This window comes from Xenopus laevis, chromosome 1S (assembly GCF_017654675.1).
Source record: "Xenopus laevis strain J_2021 chromosome 1S, Xenopus_laevis_v10.1, whole genome shotgun sequence".
NCBI classification, from domain to species: domain Eukaryota; kingdom Metazoa; phylum Chordata; class Amphibia; order Anura; family Pipidae; genus Xenopus; species Xenopus laevis.
In genome coordinates this window covers 90,946,136-90,970,238 of record NC_054372.1, presented here as the reverse complement: position 1 = coordinate 90,970,238, position 24,103 = coordinate 90,946,136, and the positions used below count along the sequence as shown (strand labels likewise).

General features: G+C 40.4%; 1 protein-coding gene across 1 annotated transcript in view; it reads left to right on the top strand.

Annotated features, from left to right (window-relative positions):
* The window catches only part of grin3b.S (glutamate receptor, ionotropic, N-methyl-D-aspartate 3B S homeolog), a 29,216-nt gene extending 8,070 nt beyond the window's left edge, over nucleotides 1–21,146 (top strand). Inside the window, exons 3-9 of the mRNA XM_018243612.2 lie at nucleotides 9,438–10,482; nucleotides 10,576–10,721; nucleotides 12,326–12,441; nucleotides 12,519–12,670; nucleotides 13,184–13,348; nucleotides 15,213–15,280; nucleotides 20,317–21,146. Coding sequence (XP_018099101.2) covers nucleotides 9,438–10,482; nucleotides 10,576–10,721; nucleotides 12,326–12,441; nucleotides 12,519–12,670; nucleotides 13,184–13,348; nucleotides 15,213–15,280; nucleotides 20,317–20,599 — 1,975 coding nt within the window. The 3' untranslated portion in view covers nucleotides 20,600–21,146. The remainder of the gene's footprint in view (nucleotides 1–9,437; nucleotides 10,483–10,575; nucleotides 10,722–12,325; nucleotides 12,442–12,518; nucleotides 12,671–13,183; nucleotides 13,349–15,212; nucleotides 15,281–20,316) is intronic.
* Nucleotides 21,147–24,103: the final 2,957 nt, after the last annotated feature.

Sequence of the window (24,103 nt, the reverse complement as noted above, 5' to 3'; positions counted from 1 at the left end):
GTGCAAAATGCAGTTACAGAAGGTACTAAGTCTGCATGTTAATAAGCTAATTATGTCCCTCCGTTGAAACCTATCCGAGTTCTAGCTGAAGTTTCCAACCTGCGGACTTTTCATTGCTATCAGGTAATGTGCAGATACTCCTCAGTTTGCTACTGTTGTTTCTATTGTCCTCTGTGCAGACACAGAGGTTATATTTGCCTATTATTACACTGGGTGCTTGCAGGGTTGGCTGGAGGCTTGCACTGCTGAAGCAGTATGGTAGCCCCTTCCTTCCTTACAATATATATATATATATATATAATGGGTTATCATGTGACATATTTTGAACTCTGATGAAGTGCCAATAGAGAGGGCACGAAACGCGTTAGTTCGCACCACTTACCCACTGCCTGTCATCACTTATGCAAGTTGAATAAAGCCGCTTTTTTCAAAGAATAAGTGTGGCGAGTCTTGATGTGGACGGGCCAGCGCTGATTAGCGATACACAGATTTTGACAGAGGTTATATTTGCCTATTATTACACTGGGTGCTTGCAGGGTTGGCTGGAGGCTTGCACTGCTGAAGCAGTATGGTAGCCCCTTCCTTCTTTACATTGAGTCTGCTCAGTGCTGTAACCTGATGTCATTGGGCCCCACAGAAAATTCATTATAGGGCCCCTGACATATCCAGAGGTTGTGCTTTTTTACCAATACGTATTGAAATTGCTCTTTATTTGGGCCTCATGGGTCCCTATACCTTTTGGGCCCACCTGCAGCCGCAGGGTCTGCTTCCTCTTTAGTTACGCCCCTGAGTCTGCTCCTTAGAAGCAGTCTGCCACCAAAGATCTGTCTGGATTATTCCTACTGTCTAGTGCATATTATCTGGTTAGGTGCCTGTATTCCTCTGACTTCTTGTATAGTTGTCATCTGAGGTCTTAGGTTTGTGAGCCCGAGTTCTCTGCGCAGACACAGTAGGGAAGTGAGCTCTTATTACAGCTGGTATTTCCAGGACCGGCTAGGGGTTTGTTCTGCTGTAGCAGCATTGTGCCCCATTTTTTCCTATGATGCTTCCACACTTAACAGGCAGTGTTCCGAGTTATATGGTGTCTTTTTGTGTGATGTAGGCCTTCTCTTAGATATTCTATTCCCATCTGGTGGCTTTTGTTGGATGCTCAGTTGTAGTTATACTACATCTACTGAGTTTTTGTGACTGTAGGTTTCCCTTCTTTAATTGTTGGTAGATTAAAGGGCACTTACTGTTATGTCTATTGGCACCTTAACATGCTTGAAGCCAGCTTGTAGTCTATGGCCCTTGTGTGGCCTCGGGCATCTCGCCAGGGAGCTGGGTTTGTGTGGCCTCTGGCTTTCATTATGGCCCTTGGCTTGGGTTAGAGCCCTTGTTTTGGTCCATGGCTTTTTACCATGGTCCTCGGCTCCTGGCCTTTTACAAGGGCCCTTGTTCTGCTGGCCTGTTGCATGAGCCTTTGGCTCATGTGGTCTTTTACCCGTGGCACATTTGTTTGGTTGTCCTTTTACCTGGGTTATTATGGCTGCGGGCCTGTTTTCATGGCCCTTAACTTGGGTGCTTGCTTACCTTTTACCAGGGTTCTTGGGCTGTTTGCCTTTTCTGTGGCCCCTGGCTAAGGTGGCCGCTAGTTTTTATTATAGTCCTTGTGGGCTTGTGGCTGCCAGTCTTGGCTGTGACCTATGGTGCATAGGTCACCAGCCAGGCTGTGGCGGCTGATAGGCATGGTTACTATTCTTGCTGTGACCCTTGGTGGGCATGTCTGTTTGCCTTGCGGCAATCCTTGGCAGGACAACAGCCATTGGTTTTGTCTTGTCTGCAATCCTTGCAGGTATGGTTCTGGTTACACCAGCAGTAGGCATGATTGACTATTTGGTTGGATCTAGCATGGGTTGTACCATCAGCTGGTGTTTGCTCTGAGTTTCACAGCCCATAGCTAATTTTGTTGCTGATTGGTATTCAGCAGCTGATGTTGGTCATATGTTGGCTTACAGCTAACCTTTTCTTCTGCCTTACATGCATTGTTTTTGGTCTTGTATGCCACTGCTTATTATCAATAAGGCTGGCTTGTGGATCAGGGTTTTGCAAGTTCAACAACTGACATGCTCCGTTGTGGCATGTATGGAAATTAACTTTTGTGTCAGGTGCCAGTGCAGTTGGTTACCTTGTCCCTAAGGGTGGCATTCACAATAGCTGGCTTATTTACTATTGCTTGTGTATTAGAATTCCACTCTGGTTTTTTGCAAACACTTCAGCTGACGGGCATCTTGGCCTGCTAGTGTGACAATGGCCTTGCACATCTATGTTGGAATACATAATAGCTGGCTGGTCCACCACTGGTTGCATGTATGGTGGCTGGCTCTCTGCCAATGGATTGTGCATCATTGCTGGTTGGTACCAGTTTTTGTAGGCTATAAGCTTCTGGCATGCCTGATTTTGGATTGTGATCCCAGCTGTTGGCTGGTTCAGTAGCTTCTATGTATGGTCACAGGTTTGGTTCAGTTTTTGCATAAACTGTAGCATGGTGCAGCTTGAGCTGTAGTGGCCTCGGCTTTTGTGGGTGTTTTCTAGAACTGTAATTGGCTTGGGTCCCATTGCTTGCTTGTGTAGCAGTTGGCTGGGGCAACAGCATAGCTTACTGGTAGATGGCTTTAAGTCACATTGGTTGGTTCAGTAGCTTATCCTTGTGCTGTTGTATACCCAGTTTAGATTTGGTGGTTGGTGGAGCTACTGGGCTGTACCAGCATGGCTCTACAATGGTTACAATGATATGCTGATTTATGATAACCCAGAGTTGGTGTTCATTTAGTTAAGTCTTCATTAGGTATTATTAGCATGGAGTTAGTGGATCTTGGACTGATCTCTGGTGTAGAGGTGACTCCGGTCAGCACTGGTTTGAGCTGCTTCCATTAAGATGCAGGACCAGGCTAATGTGGGCCAAGTCTTTTTAGGGCCACTTGCTATTGCTGAGGATCGTGTATTTCTCCAGCACTGGTGAAAGATGCATTCAAGTTGTGTTTAGTTTCTGATCTGATTGATTTCCTGGTGGTTTCTAGGGTGTTTTGGTTCTGAGATGGCTATTGCCATCATTCTGGTTTTGTCCTAAGGCACCTTTTTTGTTTTAACAGTTGCAGGAATTTTGTTCTTCCCCAGTGGGGTTTTGTCAGATAACCATATTGCAGGTATCCCTCTAGTCACTGAGGGAACCTTTTTAAACAGAATATGTTTATTCTTAATCTGCAATGCTTGATCCTCAAGTACCGGTCTCTGTAATTTTGTGGTTGATTTTGTAGCTCTTGTTAATCGTTTACCATGTCCTAGGACATGTTCTTGTGCCTTTTATCTACCCTTTTCAGGAGATATACATTTAATCAGCTCCCCTGTTGGATGGATGTGATGCTGGCCTTTTCTCAGGGCCTCCTTAGCATCAGTTTGGTTTTTGCATTATGTTGGTTATTCCCACCCCTTGTTTTCGGTGCATGGCTTGGTAGATCCCATGTGTACTGACATGGAGGGACGTAGAAGAAATAGAGAATTTTACTTACCTACTTGACGTAAATTCCTTTTTTTCTAGTCCCGACATGTCAGTACAGGGTTTCCCATCCCAATTATTTATTTTGGTTACTGTACTGCTATGGCAAAAGTATAACTGTGGTGAGGAGGAAGTCATGTGGTCTTATAGGTCATGATTCATTTTGATTGGCTATGTTATAGGTCCTACCTCCAGGTCTGGGAGGGGCAATGCCCATGTGTACTGACATGTCGGGACTAGAAGAAAAGGAATTTACGTCAAGTAGGTAAGTAAAATTCTCTATTTATATCCCTCTTAAGGACTGGAGTCCAAAACTGCACTGCATACTCCAGATGAGACCTTACCAGGGACATATAAAGAGGCATAATTATTTTTTATCCCTTAAGTTAATGCACTTTTTTATGAAAGACAGAACTTTATTTGCTTTAGTAGCCACAGAATGACACTGTCCAGAAAAAGACAACTTGTTATCTATAAAAAACGCAAGATTCTTCTCATCTAAGGAAACTCCCAACACACTGCCATTTAGTGTATAACTTGCATTTATATTATTTTTGCCAAAGTGCATAACCTTGCATTTATCAACATTGAACCTCATTTTCCAGTTTGCTGCCCAGTTTCCCAACTTAGACAAATCACTCTGCAAAGTGGCAACATCCTGCATGCAACCTATAGTTCTGCACAATTTAGTATCATCTGCAAAAACAGGAACAGTAATTTCAATGCCCACCTCCAGGTCATTAATAAACAAGTTGAAAACCAAAGGACCTAGTAAAGAGCCCCGTGGTACTCCACTAACAATACTGGTCCAATTAGAAAATGTTCCATTTACCACCACTCTTTGTAGTCTATCTTTTAGCCAGTTCTCTATCCAGGTACAAATACTATGTTCCAGGCCAACATTCCTAAATTTAACCAGTACCCTTCTGTATGGCACTGTATCAAATGCTTTAGCAAAGTCTAAGTAGATCACATCCACTGCCATCCCAGAATCGAAGTCCCTGCTTACCTTCTCATAAAAAGAAATTAATTTAGTCTGGCAAGATCTATTACTCATAAAACCACGCTGGCACAAACTCATAATATTGTTATTTGCTATGAAGTCCAGTATCTTATCCTTTATTAACCCTTTGAAAAGTTTTCCTACCACTGACATCAGACTGTCTTATAGTTTTGAGGCTGAGAACTGGATCCCTTTTTGAATAGTGGCACCACATTAGCAATTCGCCAATCTCTTGGCAATGAATCCTGAAAAATTAAAGAGGTTTGGAAATTACAGAGCTAAACTCGCTAAGAACCCTGAGATGAATAATACCATCTGGCCCCAGACCTTTGTGTATATTAACATGTTCTAGTCTCTTTTAAATTTCTTCATGTGTGAACCATGCTGTAACAACCTCCGCTTACCCTGGTGGTCCAGTTGTGTGTCCTCTGGCATGCGGGGCCCCCGCCATGGCTTTGGCGGGTACGCCCGCCACATGCATCCTGTTCCTTATGGTGCCGGCTTCCCTTTGGCGCGTGCGCTTCCGGGTTTATGCGCCGGCGTAATGACGTCTTGCACAACGGAGCGATCGGACCTTTGCCTGTCCCACGACTACTCTACATACTCCAATCCTGATTCCGGCCTGTCTGACTATTCTACTCTGCTTGTGCCGGCCCAGCCTGCCTGTTCCACGCTGTGTTGTCTGGCCTGCCGTCCTGAGGTGTTCTTCCATTCCAGTATCCTGGTGAGACGATCGTGCCCTTTGCTCATCCAGAACGGTTAGCTTTGCTCCTCTCTCAAATAAGACCTGGCGGCATCTAATTAGCCGAGGGCTCATCCCGAGGTGAGAGGCGGCGTTTATAGGCAGAAGTGAGAGCCGAGACCAGGGAGCTTAGCTTGGGTTCTGGATTTAGGGTGCCTCTTCGTGATAGTACAACGGGCCCATGAGACGGAAGAAAATGGAAGACGCTCTTGCTATCCCGCAAACTTCTGAGCTGCTTCTTTCTACTCTCCTCCAGCGCCTAGAAAAACAGGACTTCATTATCCAGGGTCTACGTTCCCTCTCCGATAGGCTGGATACAGTTCAGCAAGCCTCTGCTGCGGTTCCTGAGGGGTTTGCCCCGTCTGCTACTCTGCGTAATAGAGGTTTGTCCCATGACACAAAAATTCCCTTCCCTGATAAGTTTTGTGGGGATAGGAATACATTTTTTGTTTTTCAAGAAGCCTGTAAGCTTTATCTTAGTTTTTTCCCTCACAACTTCCCTACTGGTAAGGATGAAGTAAGGTTCGTTATGACCTTACTACAAGGTGACCCACAAGTCTGGGTATTACGATTACCCTCCTCTGACCCTGCCCATCTATCCATAGAAGCATTTTTTGCTACCATGGTCATGCTTTACGATGACCCGGATCGTGCTAATTCTGCCGACTCCACAATTCTAAAAGTCCACCAAGGGAGTCATGTTGTTGAAGAGTATTGTACGGAATTCCGCCGCTGGTCAGTTGAGACAGGGTGGAACTATACAGCTCTTCGTAGTCAATTCCGGGTCGGGCTTTCTAGTTCTTTCAAAGATAGCCTGGTTAACTACCCTCCTTCATCCACTTTGGATGACCTTATGTGTTTAGCCATCCAAATCAATAGGAGGCAAAGAGAAAGAAGGGGTGAAGAGGGTACAGATCTCCCCATTATATGTAAGGACGAATCTCCAACTCCCTCACTTCCAAGTCCTCAGAGGGAACCCATGCAATTGGGAGCTACACCTCTATCCTCTGAGGAGAGGGCCCGAAGGCAATCCCTGGGTCTGTGCATGTATTGTGGGGATAAGGGTCATTTCCTTAAAAACTGTCCTAAGAGGCCAGGGAGACCTCAAAACTTAGATGGAGAGAGTAAACTCCATTTGGGTAGAGAGATTTCCTCTTCCCAATTCGCCTCTAAAAATTTGTTACCTGTTGTTTTGTCCTGGCCTGTTGGTTCAGTTCAAGTTTCAGCCTTGGTGGATTCTGGGGCTGGGGGGAATTTCTTAGATGCTGAAGAAAGGCAGAAAGGTATAATATTCCCCTTACACCTCCTGTGAAGGTTTCCGCAATTGATAAAAGCCCACTGGGGTCAGGTCTGGTAACTCAAAGATCCAAGGCATTAACCATGTCTGTGAACAACACTCACTGTGAAAAATTAGCTTTTCACGTTATTGGTGGGTCTTCATCACCGTTAATCCTGGGGTTACCTTGGCTTCAGGTACATAATCCTCACATGGATTGGGTAACTGGGGAGGTTATTCAGTGGGGGTCCAAATGTAAGGATTCATGTCTCGCTTCCACTCTCATGGTGGCAGCTGCTTCCCTAGTGAAACTCCCTCCTGTTAAGTCTCGTTCTGGGATACATTCGGCAGTTACATCCACTTTGAAAAGAGCAGCTAATAAACCCCATAGGGAGATACCCAAATATCGGATTGGGGACTTGGTTTGGTTATCCACGGGAAATATCTAACTTAAAATTCCATCTCTTAAGCAGGGCCCAGGTTTATTGGTCCATACCCTGTAGTGGAAATTGTTAACCCAATCTCTGTCCATCTCAAGTTACCCGATATGTTTTTATCTAATTTATTTTATTTTTCTATGTTGAAACCTGCCTTACAGGTCCACCAGCAATCCTGTCCTCCTCCTGTGTTGGTAAAGAATCTGGCCAAATCGGATGTTAGGGTTGACGATCTTAGGAGACACATTCCAGGTCTCCTGGTAAGCTTGAGGGTCCAGTGGCCCTTCGTAGAGGGGGGGGGGTAATGTAACAACCTCCTCTTACCCTGGTGATCCAGTGGTGTGTCCTCTGGCATGCAGGGGTGCCCACCATGCCTTCAGCGGGGACGCTCGCCGCATGCATCCTGTTCCTTCTGGTGCCTGCTCCCCTATGGCACGTGCGCCAGCGCGCTTCTGGATTTATGCTCCGGCATGATGATGTCATGTGCAACGGCGTGAAATTCAAACTATTTAAAGGGGCCTTTTATTGAAAATCACTGTCCGTTGATAGGTTCAATTCAATTTGTTTCCTGGGTGCTTAGTCTATTGATTCCTGTTTGTTCTACCGTGTTTTGACCCTTGTCTGCCTGTTTGATTTCTTTGACCTCTCCAATCCCGACCCTTGCCTGCCTGTTAACTCTGAACTCTCCGATCTGACCTTTGCCTGTCCACTGACTACTCTACGCTCTCCAATCCTGATTCCGGCCTGTCTGACTATTCTACTCTGCTTGTGCTGGCCCGGCCTGCCTGTTCCACGCTGTGTTGTATGGCCAGCCCTACTGAAGTGTTCTTCCAGCTTACCGGCCCATGTGTGGGGCCCTCCGATGGGCTTCCTCGATCGATATCCGGCCCGAAAGTCGTGTGTGTGTCCATGCAGATAAGCACACAGTTCATAGGAATTATTGTTTTTAGGCGAGTTTCTTTGGAATGGTACTTATGCATCTTGCATTTAAATGATCCTTTCCCAAGATCTCAATAAAAGCTTGTAACAGGTCCAAAGACCCCCTGTCATGTACAAAGTATAAGACCGTTGACAAATAATGACTAATTTTCTCAACGACCCAAAAAGAAATTGGCAGGCATTGGAGCACACGCCGTTCCCATAACTGTGCTCTGTATTTTAAGGTCAAATTTATCATAGAAGACAAACTAGTGTGTATAGTGTCATATAATATAAAATATGTTAGTCTGAGAATACATTTATTATGTTCCTTTTTCGTTATTAAATTAACATTTGAATAGATTTTATAGCAGTAGCTCTCAGTGCAGGTTGTATTTATCTTTCATAACTGAGAAATATTTCACTATACCACATCTGCCTTCATACAAGAAATCTGATTGCAATTTGTTTTATATTTTTAGTTTTATTATTTGTTTTAACTATTAGATTCATAATTGATTTATAACATGTGTTCCCCTATTAATGTGCTAACTACGCAGAGTGCCCACCTTTGGGTTAGGCCCTGTAAATATACTGTCAAAGATAGTGATGAGCGAATTTTTTGCCAGGCATGGATTTGTGAAATTCCACACTTTGCCATCATGCGCCGTTTCTCGAATTTTTTTGCAGTTTCGCAAATTTTTCAGTGAAGCAAAACTGGGTAAGATCTCTTGTTGAACTTGACGTGAGGGGAGTTTGTACCGCTCCAAATTTATTAGCGTGAGGTCCAGGGCATGGGGCACCCGGGCCATAAATTTTGAACGGTGAGCAAGTGCTAAATCTAATTATGTACATACCAGGAATTGTGGCCATAAATTGTGAACTGAGAGATTTCGTATTATAGCGCCAGGATTTGTGTTTATTTTACTAAAGTTCCACAAGGACCATCTTGTTATCCCATTGGATGTTTACTAGGTCTTTCTGGTCCAGAAATTCAGTCTGACAATGCTATTGTGATATGTGACATCATCAGGCCAATGCGATCCAGTTGGTTAGCCTGCGAGCCAAACAATTGTATTTGTGCAGTTTTGCATGTTGAAATCAAACAAAGTCCAATCACTTGGCCCACTGGTCACATACAATCACTCACAGGTTTGACTGGTTGGGCAATGCAAGAGACAATTTTGAGAAAACTCAAATTTTTCCAGCCTAAGTAGGTGCTACAATATAGCTACAAGTTTTTAAATATGAAACTTGAACCAAAGTTGTCTATGCAAACGTAGATCAATTTGTTTGGCCTGATTGTTTGGTGATTTCACAGGAAGGGCTTTCCTTTTTTATTACATGCCAAGCTGATAAAAACTTCAGCTTACCAGATTTTATGACTTGCCTAAAAGATTCTTGTTAATACATCTTTATATATTAAGGTATCTTTTTCTTGAAAGCAGAAAAGTTCACTGTTGGTAAAACTTCTTATCAACTTTACCATACACATGACTAATATTGACCTTGTATTCTATACCCAGGTTTCTGGCTAACACATCCTTCTCTGGACAGACTGGTCAGATCTATGTAGCAGATAATCTCATCCACACTGAACATCACTACAGAATTTGGAGCCTGGTAAGAGACTCATTGGGAGATCCAACATGGGTTACTGTGGGGGGCTGGCGAGAGGGCAGAATGGAGGCAGAGGAAGGTTTATGGCAGAGCCGAATCCAACAGTGGGAGCCAGCACCAGGTGGCTTTGTCCGCACTAAACTAAGAGTGGTTACTTTGGTAGAACACCCTTTTGTCTTTACCCGTGAAGTGGATGCAGATGGCAGTTGCCCAGCGGGCCAAATGTGTCTTGACCCACGAACAAACAATTCAGCAGTTTTAGATGTTCTTTTTGAGGAGCTTACCTCACCAAATGGTTCAGTGCCACTGGAGTACAAAACTTGTTGTTATGGATACTGCATTGACTTGCTAGAAAAGCTCTCTGAAGACCTGAGGTTTGATTTTGAATTGTACATTGTCGGGGATGGAAAGTATGGGGCACGAAAAGGTGATCGATGGACAGGTCTTGTTGGTGACTTGCTGAGTGGGGCAGCTCACATGGCTGTGACCTCCTTTAGTATAAATTCAGCTAGAAGCACAGTTATAGACTTTACCAGCCCTTTCTATTCTACTAGCTTGGGCATTCTTGTGCGAATGAAGGACACTGCCTCTCCCATTGGAGCTTTCATGTGGCCATTACACTGGTCCATGTGGGTGGGTATCTTTGTTGCTTTGCACATCACTGCTCTGTTTCTTACCTTTTATGAATGGAAGAGTCCATTTGGAATGACTCCACATGGCCGAAACCGGATGAAAATCTTCTCTTACTCCTCAGCACTTACCCTTGTCTATGCTATCCTTTTTGGGAGGACAGTGTCAAGCAAAACACCCAAATGTTATACAGGCCGAGTTCTCATGAATCTTTGGGCCATATTCTGCCTTCTAGTACTGTCCAGCTACACTGCTAATCTTGCTGCAGTCATGGTGGGAGATAAGACCTTTGAAGCACTTTTAGGAATCCATGACCCCAAGGTATGTAAGCGAACTACAAACCAGTTCCATAAGATAAGCATTTTTGTATTTGTGATATTACTTCATATTGAAGATGCATTTGTGTCCTTGTAGCTTCATCACCCTTCTCAAGGCTTTCGCTTTGGAACAGTATGGGAAAGCAGTGCAGAGCAGTACATCAAGAAAAGCTTCCCTGAGATGCATAACTATATGCGCAAGTTTAGTGTCCCAGCAACATCTGATGGTGTTCACTTGCTAAAGTAAGGACTTAATTTTACAACATTCCCATAACATACTAGCTTTAATGGGCTTCTAACTTAAGGTGATCATAGACGTTAAGGTTTTTTCTCCCTAACTGATTTTAGTGCAATCCAACAAATCCGTTAAATTATTGCGAGGTTAGTGGGCCCCGAACGATGAAGCATCTAACGATTTTTCATCGGACATTGGTCAGAAAATTGATCACGTTAGAAGATTTACATCGTTCACAGTGAAATGTATCCATTGTCCAATAGTTTTCAGAGTCAAGCAGGCAACTACACACAGTTTTCCTAGCTTCAACAAGACGGCATCGCATTTTTGTTGTTGGACAGATTGTACCTTTAAACAATTGTTTCAGGATAAGCTTGGTCTTACGATAACGAAAATATCTTTTAAAAATCTTAACATCTATAGCCACCTTAACACTAACTCCAATGAATTCTATAATACTGACAGTTGCTGTGTTTGCCTATTAAGATCTGTTAGATGTTGGCCCTAACACATGAAGATGATATCACAATAGAGTTGTGTCGCAAGCTAAAAAATCGATTAGTTACTTGGTTTCACTGTACTCAATAGGACAACAGGAATTTTTTGTACAAAAGATAAAGAATGCAAAAGATAGCTCAAGGCTTTTTTTATGAGAGCTTTAGGGTTGTGGAAGCAAGGAAACAAGTGAAAGCATGAGCTTGTGACAATTCTGCACAATAAAGTGAATACTGAATGAGATCAAGCAAATTAGACTAGAATGGGATTTGGGTGATTTATGAAAAGTGGTTTTGTCTAAATATGCTGCAAGGGTAGGATGGACTAATGCATTTTAGTGACAAAACCTTTAAGATGTTTGTGCCTAAAAGCAAACTACAGAAAGCTCTCAGATGTAGTAGAACAGAGTTACAGTGTATAGCTCTGAAAACCTCTTGCAGACAATTACATGATAGCAGGCCCGGACTGAGAATTAAAAAAGGCCCTGGCATTTCAGGTACACAGAGTCCCAATCAGCCCACACAGAGGCCCAAACAGCCCCACCAGCCCACTAAATACTGACTTTCTATGGCAACTTATAGCAGCCCCTCTGGCATTTGCCAGAACCCACAGATTGCCATTCTGGGCCTGCATGATAGTAAGCAGTAAAGTATGGAAGTAGCTGGTTGAACCCTGAGCCTAATTCATTAATATGTAACCATTAGAAGAAGCCTAGGTGTAGGTTACCAAAATTTTACAATTAACATACATTGGAGAAAGGGGATCAATCAACTGTGTAGGGCTGACAATTTGACAATTACATTTGATTAGATCTCCAAGACCAATCTTTTTTTGTGTGTTTCTAAAGCAATGCTCAGCCAGTGGCGCTTTACCAGTATAGTTGTTCTTTAAGATACAATCAGATATTCTTTTACTAAATACTGAGTCAAACAAGACATAGTTAATTGTTAAAAAAACAGCACAGGGAAATTTTTAGTAAAGTGCTGTTTTTGTTTTTTCGTTTTTGCATCATGCCCTGCATTTAGTAAATTATCCTAGTAGACTTTTGCACTTTGTCCCTTGCACGTATAAGTAAACGTGCCTACGTGTTTATTTCTTAATAAGATTTGTCTCTTAGGACAGATCCTCCAACTCTGAATGCTTTTATCATGGACAAAGCACTGCTGGAATATGAAGTTTCCATTGATTCAGACTGCAAGCTACTCACTGTTGGCAAACCCTTTGCAATAGAAGGTAATTGCACACAGTGTAATATGGGTTAACCATAGTGGGGATTAGTAGAATGCTAATGGCCTTTTTTTCTGGTACAGGATACGGGATCGGACTTCCCCAAAACTCTCCTCTAACCTCCAACATTTCAGAATTCATTAGCCGCTACAAATCTTCAGGGTTTATGGATACACTACATGACAAGTGGTACAAGATGGTGCCATGTGGCAAACGGGTTTTTGCTGTGACAGAGGTAATCTACAAGGGGTAGCAGTGAAACAGTGTGATTAATGCAGTACCATTTTTGTAACAGATGTTTGCCCATGTACTGAAAGATCTGGTTTGTAGTGATGGGCGAATCTGTCCCGTTTCACTTTGCTGGAAAATTCGCAAAACTCCGGAAAAATTTGCGAAACGATGAAGCGAAAAAAGCATTATAGTCAATGGGCGTGACATGAGCGACAATATTTTTTTTTCATTTTGTCCAAATGCATTCAAGGCAATGGGCATCTGAAAAATTCTGACACGTCTATTTTTATGCGCACCACAATTTTTTTGTTGCTGCAAATTTTCCATGGCGAATTTTCACTGCCATTTCGCAACAACATTCACCCACCACTACTGATTTGGGCTACTGTTGTGTGACCATATAGCCCACAAATCTGATTATATGTCTGTTGAGTGATAAAATGTTTACACTGTATTATTACTCCATTTCATGATATACAGAGTAACAGATATTTACTGATAAGTATTTTCACTGCAGACTTTACAGATGGGAATATATCATTTCTCTGGCCTGTTTGTTCTATTGTGCACTGGGTTCTGTGGATCTCTCCTCACATCATTGTTGGAGAGGGTAGTCTATCACCTCATCCTACCCCAGATCAGGAGAAGACGTAGGTTCAAGTACTGGCTCCACACTAGCCAGGTAAGAATGAGTAACCACTGGTTTGTTTTAAAGGACTGAGGATTGCAGTTATCTCATCTAATTATTGTTTTACCTCCAAATTTTAAGAACATTAATTATATTTATTTTCTATTTGTCTTTACTCTTAATCTTTTATGAAGGTAGCTTTGCCACCTGTCTGGTTTTGACCCAGGCAGTCCGGATTTTGTCAGGGTCTGTCTGGGTCAAAATTGCCGGCCCATATTTCCAAATTAGGAAAAACAGGCAGGATTCCCTGAGATTGACGCTGCAACAGACCAATCACCAATTGCGATGTCATCACCCCTCCCCAACCTCACTTACTCACCCCGCAATGCCACCACCCCGCTCAGAGTTAGCTGTGGAGAAAGGTGTCAACCTTATATGAAGGTATTATTGACTCAGTTTGCAATATTAGTCATGCCTATGCAGCCATAGACTGTTTGACCTCCCTAAGGACCAACAGTATGTTTTATGATAATCCAGTCACAAAAAGTGTAGTAGATAGCAGTAAATTACTAAGGAGGCACAAAACCCTTTTTTTCTGAGTTTGACCAAAAACTTTGGTATGGATTTGGCTGAATACTGAACTGAATCTGAACCCTTGCCGGGGAGTGAGCAGAAAAAGCTGGTACGCATGCAGTAAATTTTTCGGATTTGGTTTAGCCAGGTTCTTGAATTTGGCTGAACCCTACTAAAAATGGCTTGTTTCTAGTCAAATCCCAAACCGAATTCAGGATTCTCTGCATCCCTATATATTAGAGTGAAAAGACAAACTTAGGAGAAGGAAACCCTTTTGCAAAAAACCCAGTACCCCCCACCCGAGGTAGACCCCCCTCCCTCCTTCCCCAGGCTAACTACCCCCCCCCCAGGGAAATGCCCCATATTCCATACCTACCCCTCCGCGCAGATTCTTACAGCAGAGTTCCACGCATCCATCTTCCACATCCTCAGTAAGCTGACTGGGAGATCGGTATTTCCACGCATGCGCAGTTGGAGCAGTTTGCTGGATTGCGACAACTGTGCATGCGTGGAATTACAAAGAAATTACACAGTCTGCTTACCGAGGACACGGAAGATGGATGCGCGCAACTCCGCTGGAAGTATCTGTGCCGAGGGGTAACTCCTGGGGAGGAGGAGGGTCTACCTGGGGTGGGGGGTACCGGGTTTTTTGCAAAAGGGTTTCCTTCTCCTTTAAAGGAACAGTAACACCAAAAATTAAAGTGTTGTAAAGAAATGACAATATAATGCAGTGTTGCCTTGCACTGGTAAAACTGGTGTGTTTACTTCAAAAAAACAACTATAGTTTATATAAATAAGCTGCTGTGTAGCCATGGTGGCAGCCATTCAAGCACAGGATATATAGTAGATAACAGATAAGTTCTGAAGAATCCCCTTGTATACTAAAGATATTAGCTGTTATCTGCTGTGTATCCTGTGCCTTTTCTCCTTTTTCAGCTTTGAATGGCTGCCCCCATGGCTATACAACAGCTGGTTTATATAAATTATATCTGTGGTTCAAAAGCATCAGTTTTACCAGTGCAGGGCAATAGGACATCATAGTTTTCATTACTTTTTTTTTTACTTTTTTTTTTCAGTGTTACTGTTCCTTTAAAGCTGTTGAAGGACAGACCACTGACGATTAAAGAAGCAGAAGAAGATATTTGGTCCATTGTGCGTGTCTTACATTTGGCACCACCCATTTGATTTAAATTTCCTTCTCCTTAAAAGACCTGTCTTCTACTAATATCTATTTACCTGTTGTTGACTCCTCTGTCCTTTTTTATCTTTCAACTATTTTACATTGGTTGCCTAAATTTGGACTCACCTTGTTTTCATAAACTCAATTATTTTCTCTCACTGACAGAAGATCCACCGAGCTTTAAATTTTACATGTGAGGATAAAGATGTGCTTTCTACTAAGTCTAATAAACGGTAAGTAACAAGTAAATGTAATGGTAGAATCAATATATAAAGCTTAATTACCTTTCAAATAAATTGGGACCAAGTTCTGAAGATCCACAAGACAAAAAGACTCATTGTGAGAGCTTGTGAGACTACAGCAATACTGACATACTTTTCTGTATACCCATGATCCACATTCAGATGTAAAAAAAAGCTGGAGAGCGACATAAACATGAAAAAAGTTCCTGGGTTTGCCAAATATGGCCTGTAATTGGCTATTGGTAGCCCCTATGTGGACTTGCAGCCAACAAGAGGTTCTTTTTGGCAGCACACCTGGCTTTTATGCAACTAATGCTTGCCTTCAAGCCAGGATTTAAAAAATAAGCACCTTCTTTGAGGTCACTGGGAGCAACATCCAAGGTATCCAACATCCATTGTGCAAAAGTAATAAAGTGTATACTTTTAGTAATAAAGTACTCCTATAAAAATACAAAATATCAGTGTTGAATATAACAAAGATCATAACGTATAAATTAAAATGTATACAAATGTAACAAACTTATACAAATGTGCCTCACGAGGAAACGTCGTTGTCCATAGAAGAGCCAGTTTGTCATCAGCTGACTAAATCTCCCCGAATCTTAGCGTCTGCCCTTACCCTAAACCTCTGCAGGTTATCAAATATAGTGATGTGTCACTCTGTAAACATCAAATGCTGAACATAGGGTGACATATAGTTATTTATGGGTTTTCCCATCCTAGCCAATCAAGCCAGCTACATCTTCCACATGATAGCACAAGACTCTGACCCATATATATCCCACAATATCAGTGGGTACATAAAATAAATAAATAAATATATATATATATATATATATATATGGGACCCCAAATTTCAATATCCAATTAAAGTGATTCACAAAAATTAATAGGTCGAGCATAAATTGAGAATCAACCATACCTCTTACACACAAGATATAGATTTAGAAGTGGAATTGCTCAAACCATGTGCCACGTGCAAAAGTAAAGCCACACAGACACAAAAAATATACACAATATATCATACACATAGACACAATAATCATATACTTCATTGTAGTCATGTGGAAGACCCAAAGTCAAATATTCATATGTTAGTGTAGGTTAGTGTTGGGCTACTCACCATTCAATCAAACAAGTGAAATTCCCAATAAAATATTAATGATACAACACTGGGGAATATATATCCATCCAGGGACAACTATAATGGCTAATCAAGCAGTTATATCAAGCACTAAATGGCAAGAAACTTCAATTCATAAATACCCCACAAATATCAGTGCGATACACAATATAATAATAGTTATGAATAGTAAAAAATAGGTCCCAAAGTATACTTAAAATGACATCTGAATGTTGATGGGTCAAGCATAACCTCACTGTCAACCATAAACCTTCTTCTTAAGGTCTAGGTCACAAAACTGAGTCACTCCAGTCTCCAACAATCCAATCATATATGACAATTAGAAATATGTGTAAAGGAAAATACAAGCTTGCCTAACACAATTAGAGCTTGTTGGGATCACTAATGTCAATCGAAAGTAAGGCGATATCTAGAAGTCAAATATTCAGTATATTAACACAAGTCCTTATTAGACCCATATATGTTAGCTCATAAATACTCCCCATTTACGCACATTCATAGAGTCAATCACTACATTCAATTAATATCCTGTATTAGAATGGTTCCTAGTTTTTTTTATATAAAAGGATATAGACCAAAACATCTATCTCTCCAATAAATTACTACCTGAATTGTTGTGGTATATATAGATAGATAGATAGATAGATATACCTACTATACTGTGTATATATATATATATATATATATATATATGCTTTTTGTATTATGTGATTATTCCTCACCTGCACCCGGGCAGATGCTATTTGGTTTTGTGTGCACCATTCCCTCTAGTTTTCTCTATCTATCTATCTATCTATCTATCTATCTATCTATCTATCTATCTATCTATCTATCTATCTATCTATCTATATCTATATATATATATATATATATATCTTTTATAAAACATGAGACTGTTAGAAGTTATTTAGGCTTGACTTGATGGATTTATTAAGCAATCAGTTGTATAACTAAGGCTGTGCCTAGGGCAGCCCTGGATATACCACAAATAAATCTAAATGATAAAGGGCCTGAGAAAGATAAATGACAAAAATTAAGATAAAGACTAAACTGTAAGCCTCGCCATACAAAATAAATAACTAATACCAACTTAAAATTGCATAGAATCTATCTAGAATCTATAAAATAGGAAAATTGTATATAAAGTTGAACATCCCGTTTAAATGTACTGGGAACGGAGAAGGGTGGTGATGAATAGTTTGACTTGGAATTGCTAATAAGAGACTGATTTCTGTAATTACAGTTTTGATTATATGTTGCATGTATTTGTGGGAGGCTTCTGAATGGGAGTCTTTGGTACTCCCTATTTGTGCTAATGATTTTCCATCTACCCTTCAGCAACATTTCCACTGCATCTAAACACTGTGTCACTCTAGCCACAATTCCTTATGTTGAGTAGTCACTGGCTGTCCTCCGAGAAATACAGCATTTACTCTATCTGTACACCTTATGACTACACTGTATTATTTTTGTACAGGTCAAGACAAACCTGCTCCAACCATAAATTTAATTACTCACTTGGAACCCCCCAGTCAGTTGGGTTGTCAGATACACAAAGCAAACTGGAAAGTTGTCCAGAGGACCAATTAGAATAAAAATGTGATGTTTGCCAATTTGGCAGGAACACAACAAAATTATTTATAAATTTCTTCAGTTCTGTTGTCGAGTCATTTCTCAACCTAACATACTATTCAATGGTGTACTAAACCATCGAAACCCGTGCCATCGTGAACCTATTGGACCTGCCCTCAACAGATGTCTTGGTAGACTATATATCACATTACAGTATTATAAAGAAAATGTTTTTTCTTTTGTTAAGTCTACAGTATGTTTTCCTCCGCCAGGGTTTATTCCTCCTTCATTTGAAAAAATTACTTTCTCCTGAACCCCTATTCTTTCGACACATAGTTGCAACATACATTTATCAACTATTTATCAATTTACTGGATTGGCTATAACATTCATCTCCATTTCTTAATTAAAACTCGTGTTAAAGTATAATCAATGTCTCCTTCTGTAACTAACTGCTTTGATATAATTGCATATTTGGATGACAAAGGACTAAACATTCCCAGAAGGAATTCGATTAAAATGATAATATGAAAAGCATGGTGCATGGGCCATGGTTGTCAGCATTACTGGCTCAAAGCACTATGGCCTTGGGACTGATTCTGTCTAGTGTGCTGTACATTGGTTTGTATGGTTTGCCTCAACCTATACCAATTAATACTGGTTAATTGATTGGTTAATTTCTGATTTAAAGTAACTCTAGTGTGGAAATAATGGAATCCGCATAGTAAAATTGAAACAAAGGAAATTAAATAAGCAGAACTATAATTGTTGCTTCATGCTACTAGCATCTTAAGAATCATTCCAACGGGTAAATAGTTCTGAAATTAGGGATGCACCGAATTCAGGATACTGTTCATGGTTCGGACAGGTTTTGGCCTTTTTCAGCAGGATTCAAATTCAGGTGATTCTAAGTAACTGGCCAAACTGAAATCTTAAAATAATTTGACTTTTTGACATGCAAAAAAGGAAATGTCATCCTTTTTCTTTTTGTAACCATTTTGTACCCTAATGTTTGGATCCTTCATTAATCCTTAAAGGAACAGTAACACCAAAAAATTTACGTCCTTTAAGGGTCAGTCCACATGAAAAGATTCAGGGAGATTAGTCGTCCCAGCGTCAAATCGCTTCTTCTTCAGGGCGACAATATCCCTGAAATGCCTTCCCCCTGCCCTTCTGGTGACTTCGGAAAACAAAGCACCACGTGTGAATTGCCGCAGGCGATTTTCATTTTAGCCGGCGGAGGGCAGGGGTAAGGCAGTTCAGGGAGATTGTCGCCCTGAAGAAAAGGCAATTTGTAGCTGGGGCTACTAATCTCCCAGAATCTGCTCGTGTGGACTGACCCTAAACAAATGTAGTGTTGTGCTGCACTGGTACAACTGGTGTGTTTGCTTCAGAAACACAACTATAGTTTTTATAAAAAAGCTGCTGTGTAGCCACACCAGATAACAGATTAGCTTTTTAGTTTCTTCAGACCTTATCTGTTATCTACTGTGTGTCTTGTGCTTGAATGGCTGCATCCATGGCTACACTGCAGCTTGTTTGTACACAAGATAGTTGTGCAGAGCAACAGCACATTATATTGCCATTCCTTTTAATTTTTTGGTGTTAATGTTCCTTTAACAAACGATTTTGCATTTGACTGAATCACAAAAAGTCACAATTAAATCACCCGGTGCATCCCAATTTGAGATATATTAAAACAGCAAGGTCTACATATAATGAACAGTGATTTTGGAACCAACTGACATTTGAAGTCAGACTCTGGTGGGGATTTTTGCAATGACATTGTTAATATTGAATGAAAAGTTTACTATCTTTTATACGAAAGTTTAAAAATATAACAAATTAACAGAGATGGTTGTTTCTCATCTCACCTTGCCTCATAGCAGAATAACCCATTTCCTTAATAAAAAGACATGGAACTCTATGCTAGGCACTCCCAGTGACCAAAGGTTCTACCTTTTCCCCAGGCAGGTAAACCTCACCCTTAAAGAATGCACTGGCCCAGGGCACTTTCAATTAGAATTCTTCACAGTTGCTTTCCCCCAGCTCTTGAGCATGTGTCATACAGAATTTTTCAGAGTTTACTGTACTGCAGATTTGCCCAACTTGAACTGGCAGATAGTGGAAATGATACAAGGAACAGTGAAAAATGACTTGTAGTGTGATGCTCTGAAGGAAAGTATGCACTGGTCTGGCAGTTTTTCAGAATAATTATTTTAGAATGATGCCAGCATCATAATACAGTACATTTTAAGCCTACCACCTTCCCTTTTAACCATATATCATCTGTTTTTCCCTGACTGGCTAGTGATAACCTGCAGAAAGATGCCACAGGGAATAACCTACGTCGGACTTCTGCTCACAGAGAGAGAAGAGTGCACTTTAACTTGGAGATGGTCAGTGCTAGAGAAGGTCTCTGTGAGAATGGGTGCCCCCAAGGAAACAAACAGGAAGAGTTAAAGGAACTTGAAGTGAAGATTGAGGGTATGAAGGAACAGCTGAGAGCTGCCCTGGTGAGGAAGAGCCAGCTTATGGTCATCCTACAACCTTCCTGCACTCACACTAAGACAGACATCTCAGAGAAGAGATGATAAAGAGTTTGCCTGTGCAGAGAATAAGCTAATACTTTTTGAAGGCTTGCAGTGTAATCCTTTAACCTTTTCAGTGAGGAGTTGCTGGCAGTTTGTCACTTTAAGGGTTAACGCCAGAGGCACAGGAAGCAACTCTATCTTTGTTCCTATGCTGTTACAATAAGGACACACTCACATGCTTTTCATTGTTTTACTTGAGATGCTGTAAATACTAACTGGAGTTTAAACCGATGATGAAGCTGACAATTCTACCAGGGTTAATCGACATTAACTCCATATGAACATCATTATACAATCTGTGTGATGCCAAGTATTTCTACACTGCCATATTTTACTGCTCAAACCAAACCCTCATCATATCTGGAAATCACTTATCCAATCAAAGAATTTGTACATTGGGTCATGTGGTACAAGTTAAAGGGAGTGATTGAAGGATATATTCAATAAATTATAGGATAGATAGATATACAAGTATGGGAACCTGTTATCCAGAAATCTCTGAATTATGGGATGGCTGTCTCCCACAAACTCCATTTTATCCAAATAATCCAAGTTTTTTTTAAATTATTTCCTTTTTTACTGTAATAATAACACAGTACCTTGTACTTGAGACATAATTAATCCTTACTGGAAGCAAAACCAGCCTATTGGGTTTAATTTATGATTAAATAATTTTATAGTAGTCTTAAGGTATGAAGATCCAAATTACAGAAAGATCCCTTATCTTGAAAACCCAAGCATTCTGAATAACAGGTCCCATACCAGTATATATATACATAGAGAGAAAGAGAGAGGGAGAGAGAGAGAGAGGGGGGGGGCATGTAGGCAGATGCCTAAAAAAACTTTATCCAGAAAGCTCAGAATCTCCCATAGACTCCCATTTTATTGCCAATAGATTATCTGCAATAGTGCAAGATAGAATGCTATATTTATTCTGTAAAATGTTTTACCATACCTGAGTAAAAAAGCTCTAGAAGCTCATTGTTTGTTTAGGATAGCAGCTGCAGTAGTAGCTTGGTTTGACATCACTTCCTTGACAGAGGATTCAGATCAGCATTACTTTGAGAGTTTACTGGTATATTTAGGTGGACCTTTTTGATAAGGCTTACGTAGTTTTAACTTTTCCTTCCTCTTTAAACAAAACCGGGAATGTTTGTCCATATATTGTTATATATTTAAGCTGGCCAACTACGTCAAAGTCATCTACAGTATGGCCAGTCCTACTCTCAACTTCCAAATTAGAAAAGGAAAGAACCGTTATCCGGAAAGCCGCAGGTCCCAAGCATTCTGGATCAAGGACCATGTCAGCCCCTCTACACACTTTCCAATATGAAAATGTACCACAATGAAAAAGGTCTGGGTTTAACTCACCAAGTATAAGAGGAGGTTCAGTTGTACTTCCCTGAACCTTCAGCTTAAGGAGCAGATCCAAACCATGTATATGATTGACAAGGACTAATCCTTCACACAGATGTGTAAATAAAGCCAACATTTTATTTGGTATTCATGGCATAGCCCTATACTTTCCAGCATGAACCAATGCTTGATCTAATGTTTGGACATTTGATCAGATTGATTCCAGTGGCCAAATTGAGAAAATGTTTGCTTATTTGAAGAGCAGACCTTTATTTGTTTAGACAACTTTGTTTGTAGGTCTTGATTTCATTCTTGTGCTTTTTGAGGTTAAAAGGTAGATGACTAAATGGGCAAGTCAACCTCTCTTTGGGGGTCCTTGAACTACATATGTCATTTTCCCATATATATTTTATTGTTTACAGGTTTTTAATTCACCCATAAAACTGATGGTAACCATAATATATATTTATTAAAAAAAAAAAACATTTCCCTTATTCTCTCTTAGGGTTAAAACATTTTTTTTTGTATTAGATTTTTCCTGGGGATTGGAGATTTAGAAGAGATTGATGAGTTTTAGATGTAAGAGGAGAAGCTTCCCACTGTAATACAAAGCCCATTTGATTGTACATGTACATTGATAGCAATCTCCATTGAGAATAATGCATGTCCTTGCTGTACCTCATCTCCATACACTTGTCTTTGGAATATTTTAAATGTCTTCCATTTCCACAAAATCAGAAGCATATTTGACTGTTCCTTCCTGCATTCTTTGTAATATGTGTTTATACTCAGAGAGGGGGATCTGTCACCCAAGAAAATAATTCCAAATTCTTTTTCATCATGTTAGTTAAGCAAAATAAACTATACTCACACCATACATATTTATTATTAAAAAATTTTCTTCAGTCTTGGAATTACACAATCACAGCAAGCAGGCAGGTGCTATTTTGTGGACGCTGTTATTAAGACGAATTGTGTATCACCCCAAAATCTTGTGTATGTGCCAGAATGGGTGTATGAAACAGAATGGAGAACCTAATGCACATGTGCAGTGCCCTTTTATTATTTAGACTGCTTGAGACCTTGGGATTACACAAACTCATAACACTGATCTCCTGTGTAGGTATTGAGAGTTACCCCATTACAGACACAAGTTTAACAAGGGATGGTGGCGACATGTTGCAACATACAGTAAAAGGTAACACCAGACACCAGACAGAATTAATGTGCATTGCCTGTTACCAGTTCTGTCATGAAAGAGACGGGGCACCAAACCATAACATCTTCCTGCTCAAAGGGTAACTTTTCTTCATTGACATTACGTGGAAGATTTATCATGGGTCGAATTGAAAATTCTAATTTAAAATTTGAATTTTCAAGTTTTTATATAATCAAAACTGTCAAATTCGAGTAAGGATTTCAAATCCAATTAAAGTTTTTTTAAAAAATGTTTAATTCGATCTTCGAGATTTATCATACGCTGGCCCTTTTTTGAAGAACTCGAATTCGACTATTCCCCCACCTAAAACCTGCCGAATTGCTGTTTAAGTCAATGGGAGACGTCCATGGATAAATTTGGAGTTGTTTGCAGCCTTCCTGACATTCAAAAAAACTCAAATCAAGTTTTTAAAATTTAAATCAAATTCAATTCAAATTCGATTTGAGTTTTCAGGTCGTTCTTATTCACCCAAGTTAAAAAAAATGTGATTTTTATAATAAATTTCAATTGGTCCAATTTCGAGTTCATGGGAGTGTATGGGAGTTTTAAAAAAACTCACAGGAATTCGAAATGCGACCCTTGATAAATGTGCCTCCCCAAGACATTAATTAATGTTTGTAATTCTTGATTTGGTTTCAGTGTAAGACTAAGGGGCATATTTATCTAGAATTGAATTTGTGTGTTTTCTACCTTGGAAAAAACTAAAATTTTGAATGTTTGGGTATTTATGAAAAAAACTGAATGTCTAAAACTCGAATGAAAAACGACAGGGAAAAAAAACTGTAATGATCGAGTTCATGTCCCGAAAAAACTCAAATCGCTTAAATTGATCGGGTTTATGTCCCGAAAACTCGAATTGATCAAGTTTTCAGATAAAAACCCTCAAATCAACCAAAATACTTGAGCTTTGCCTAGGACAACTCCCTTTG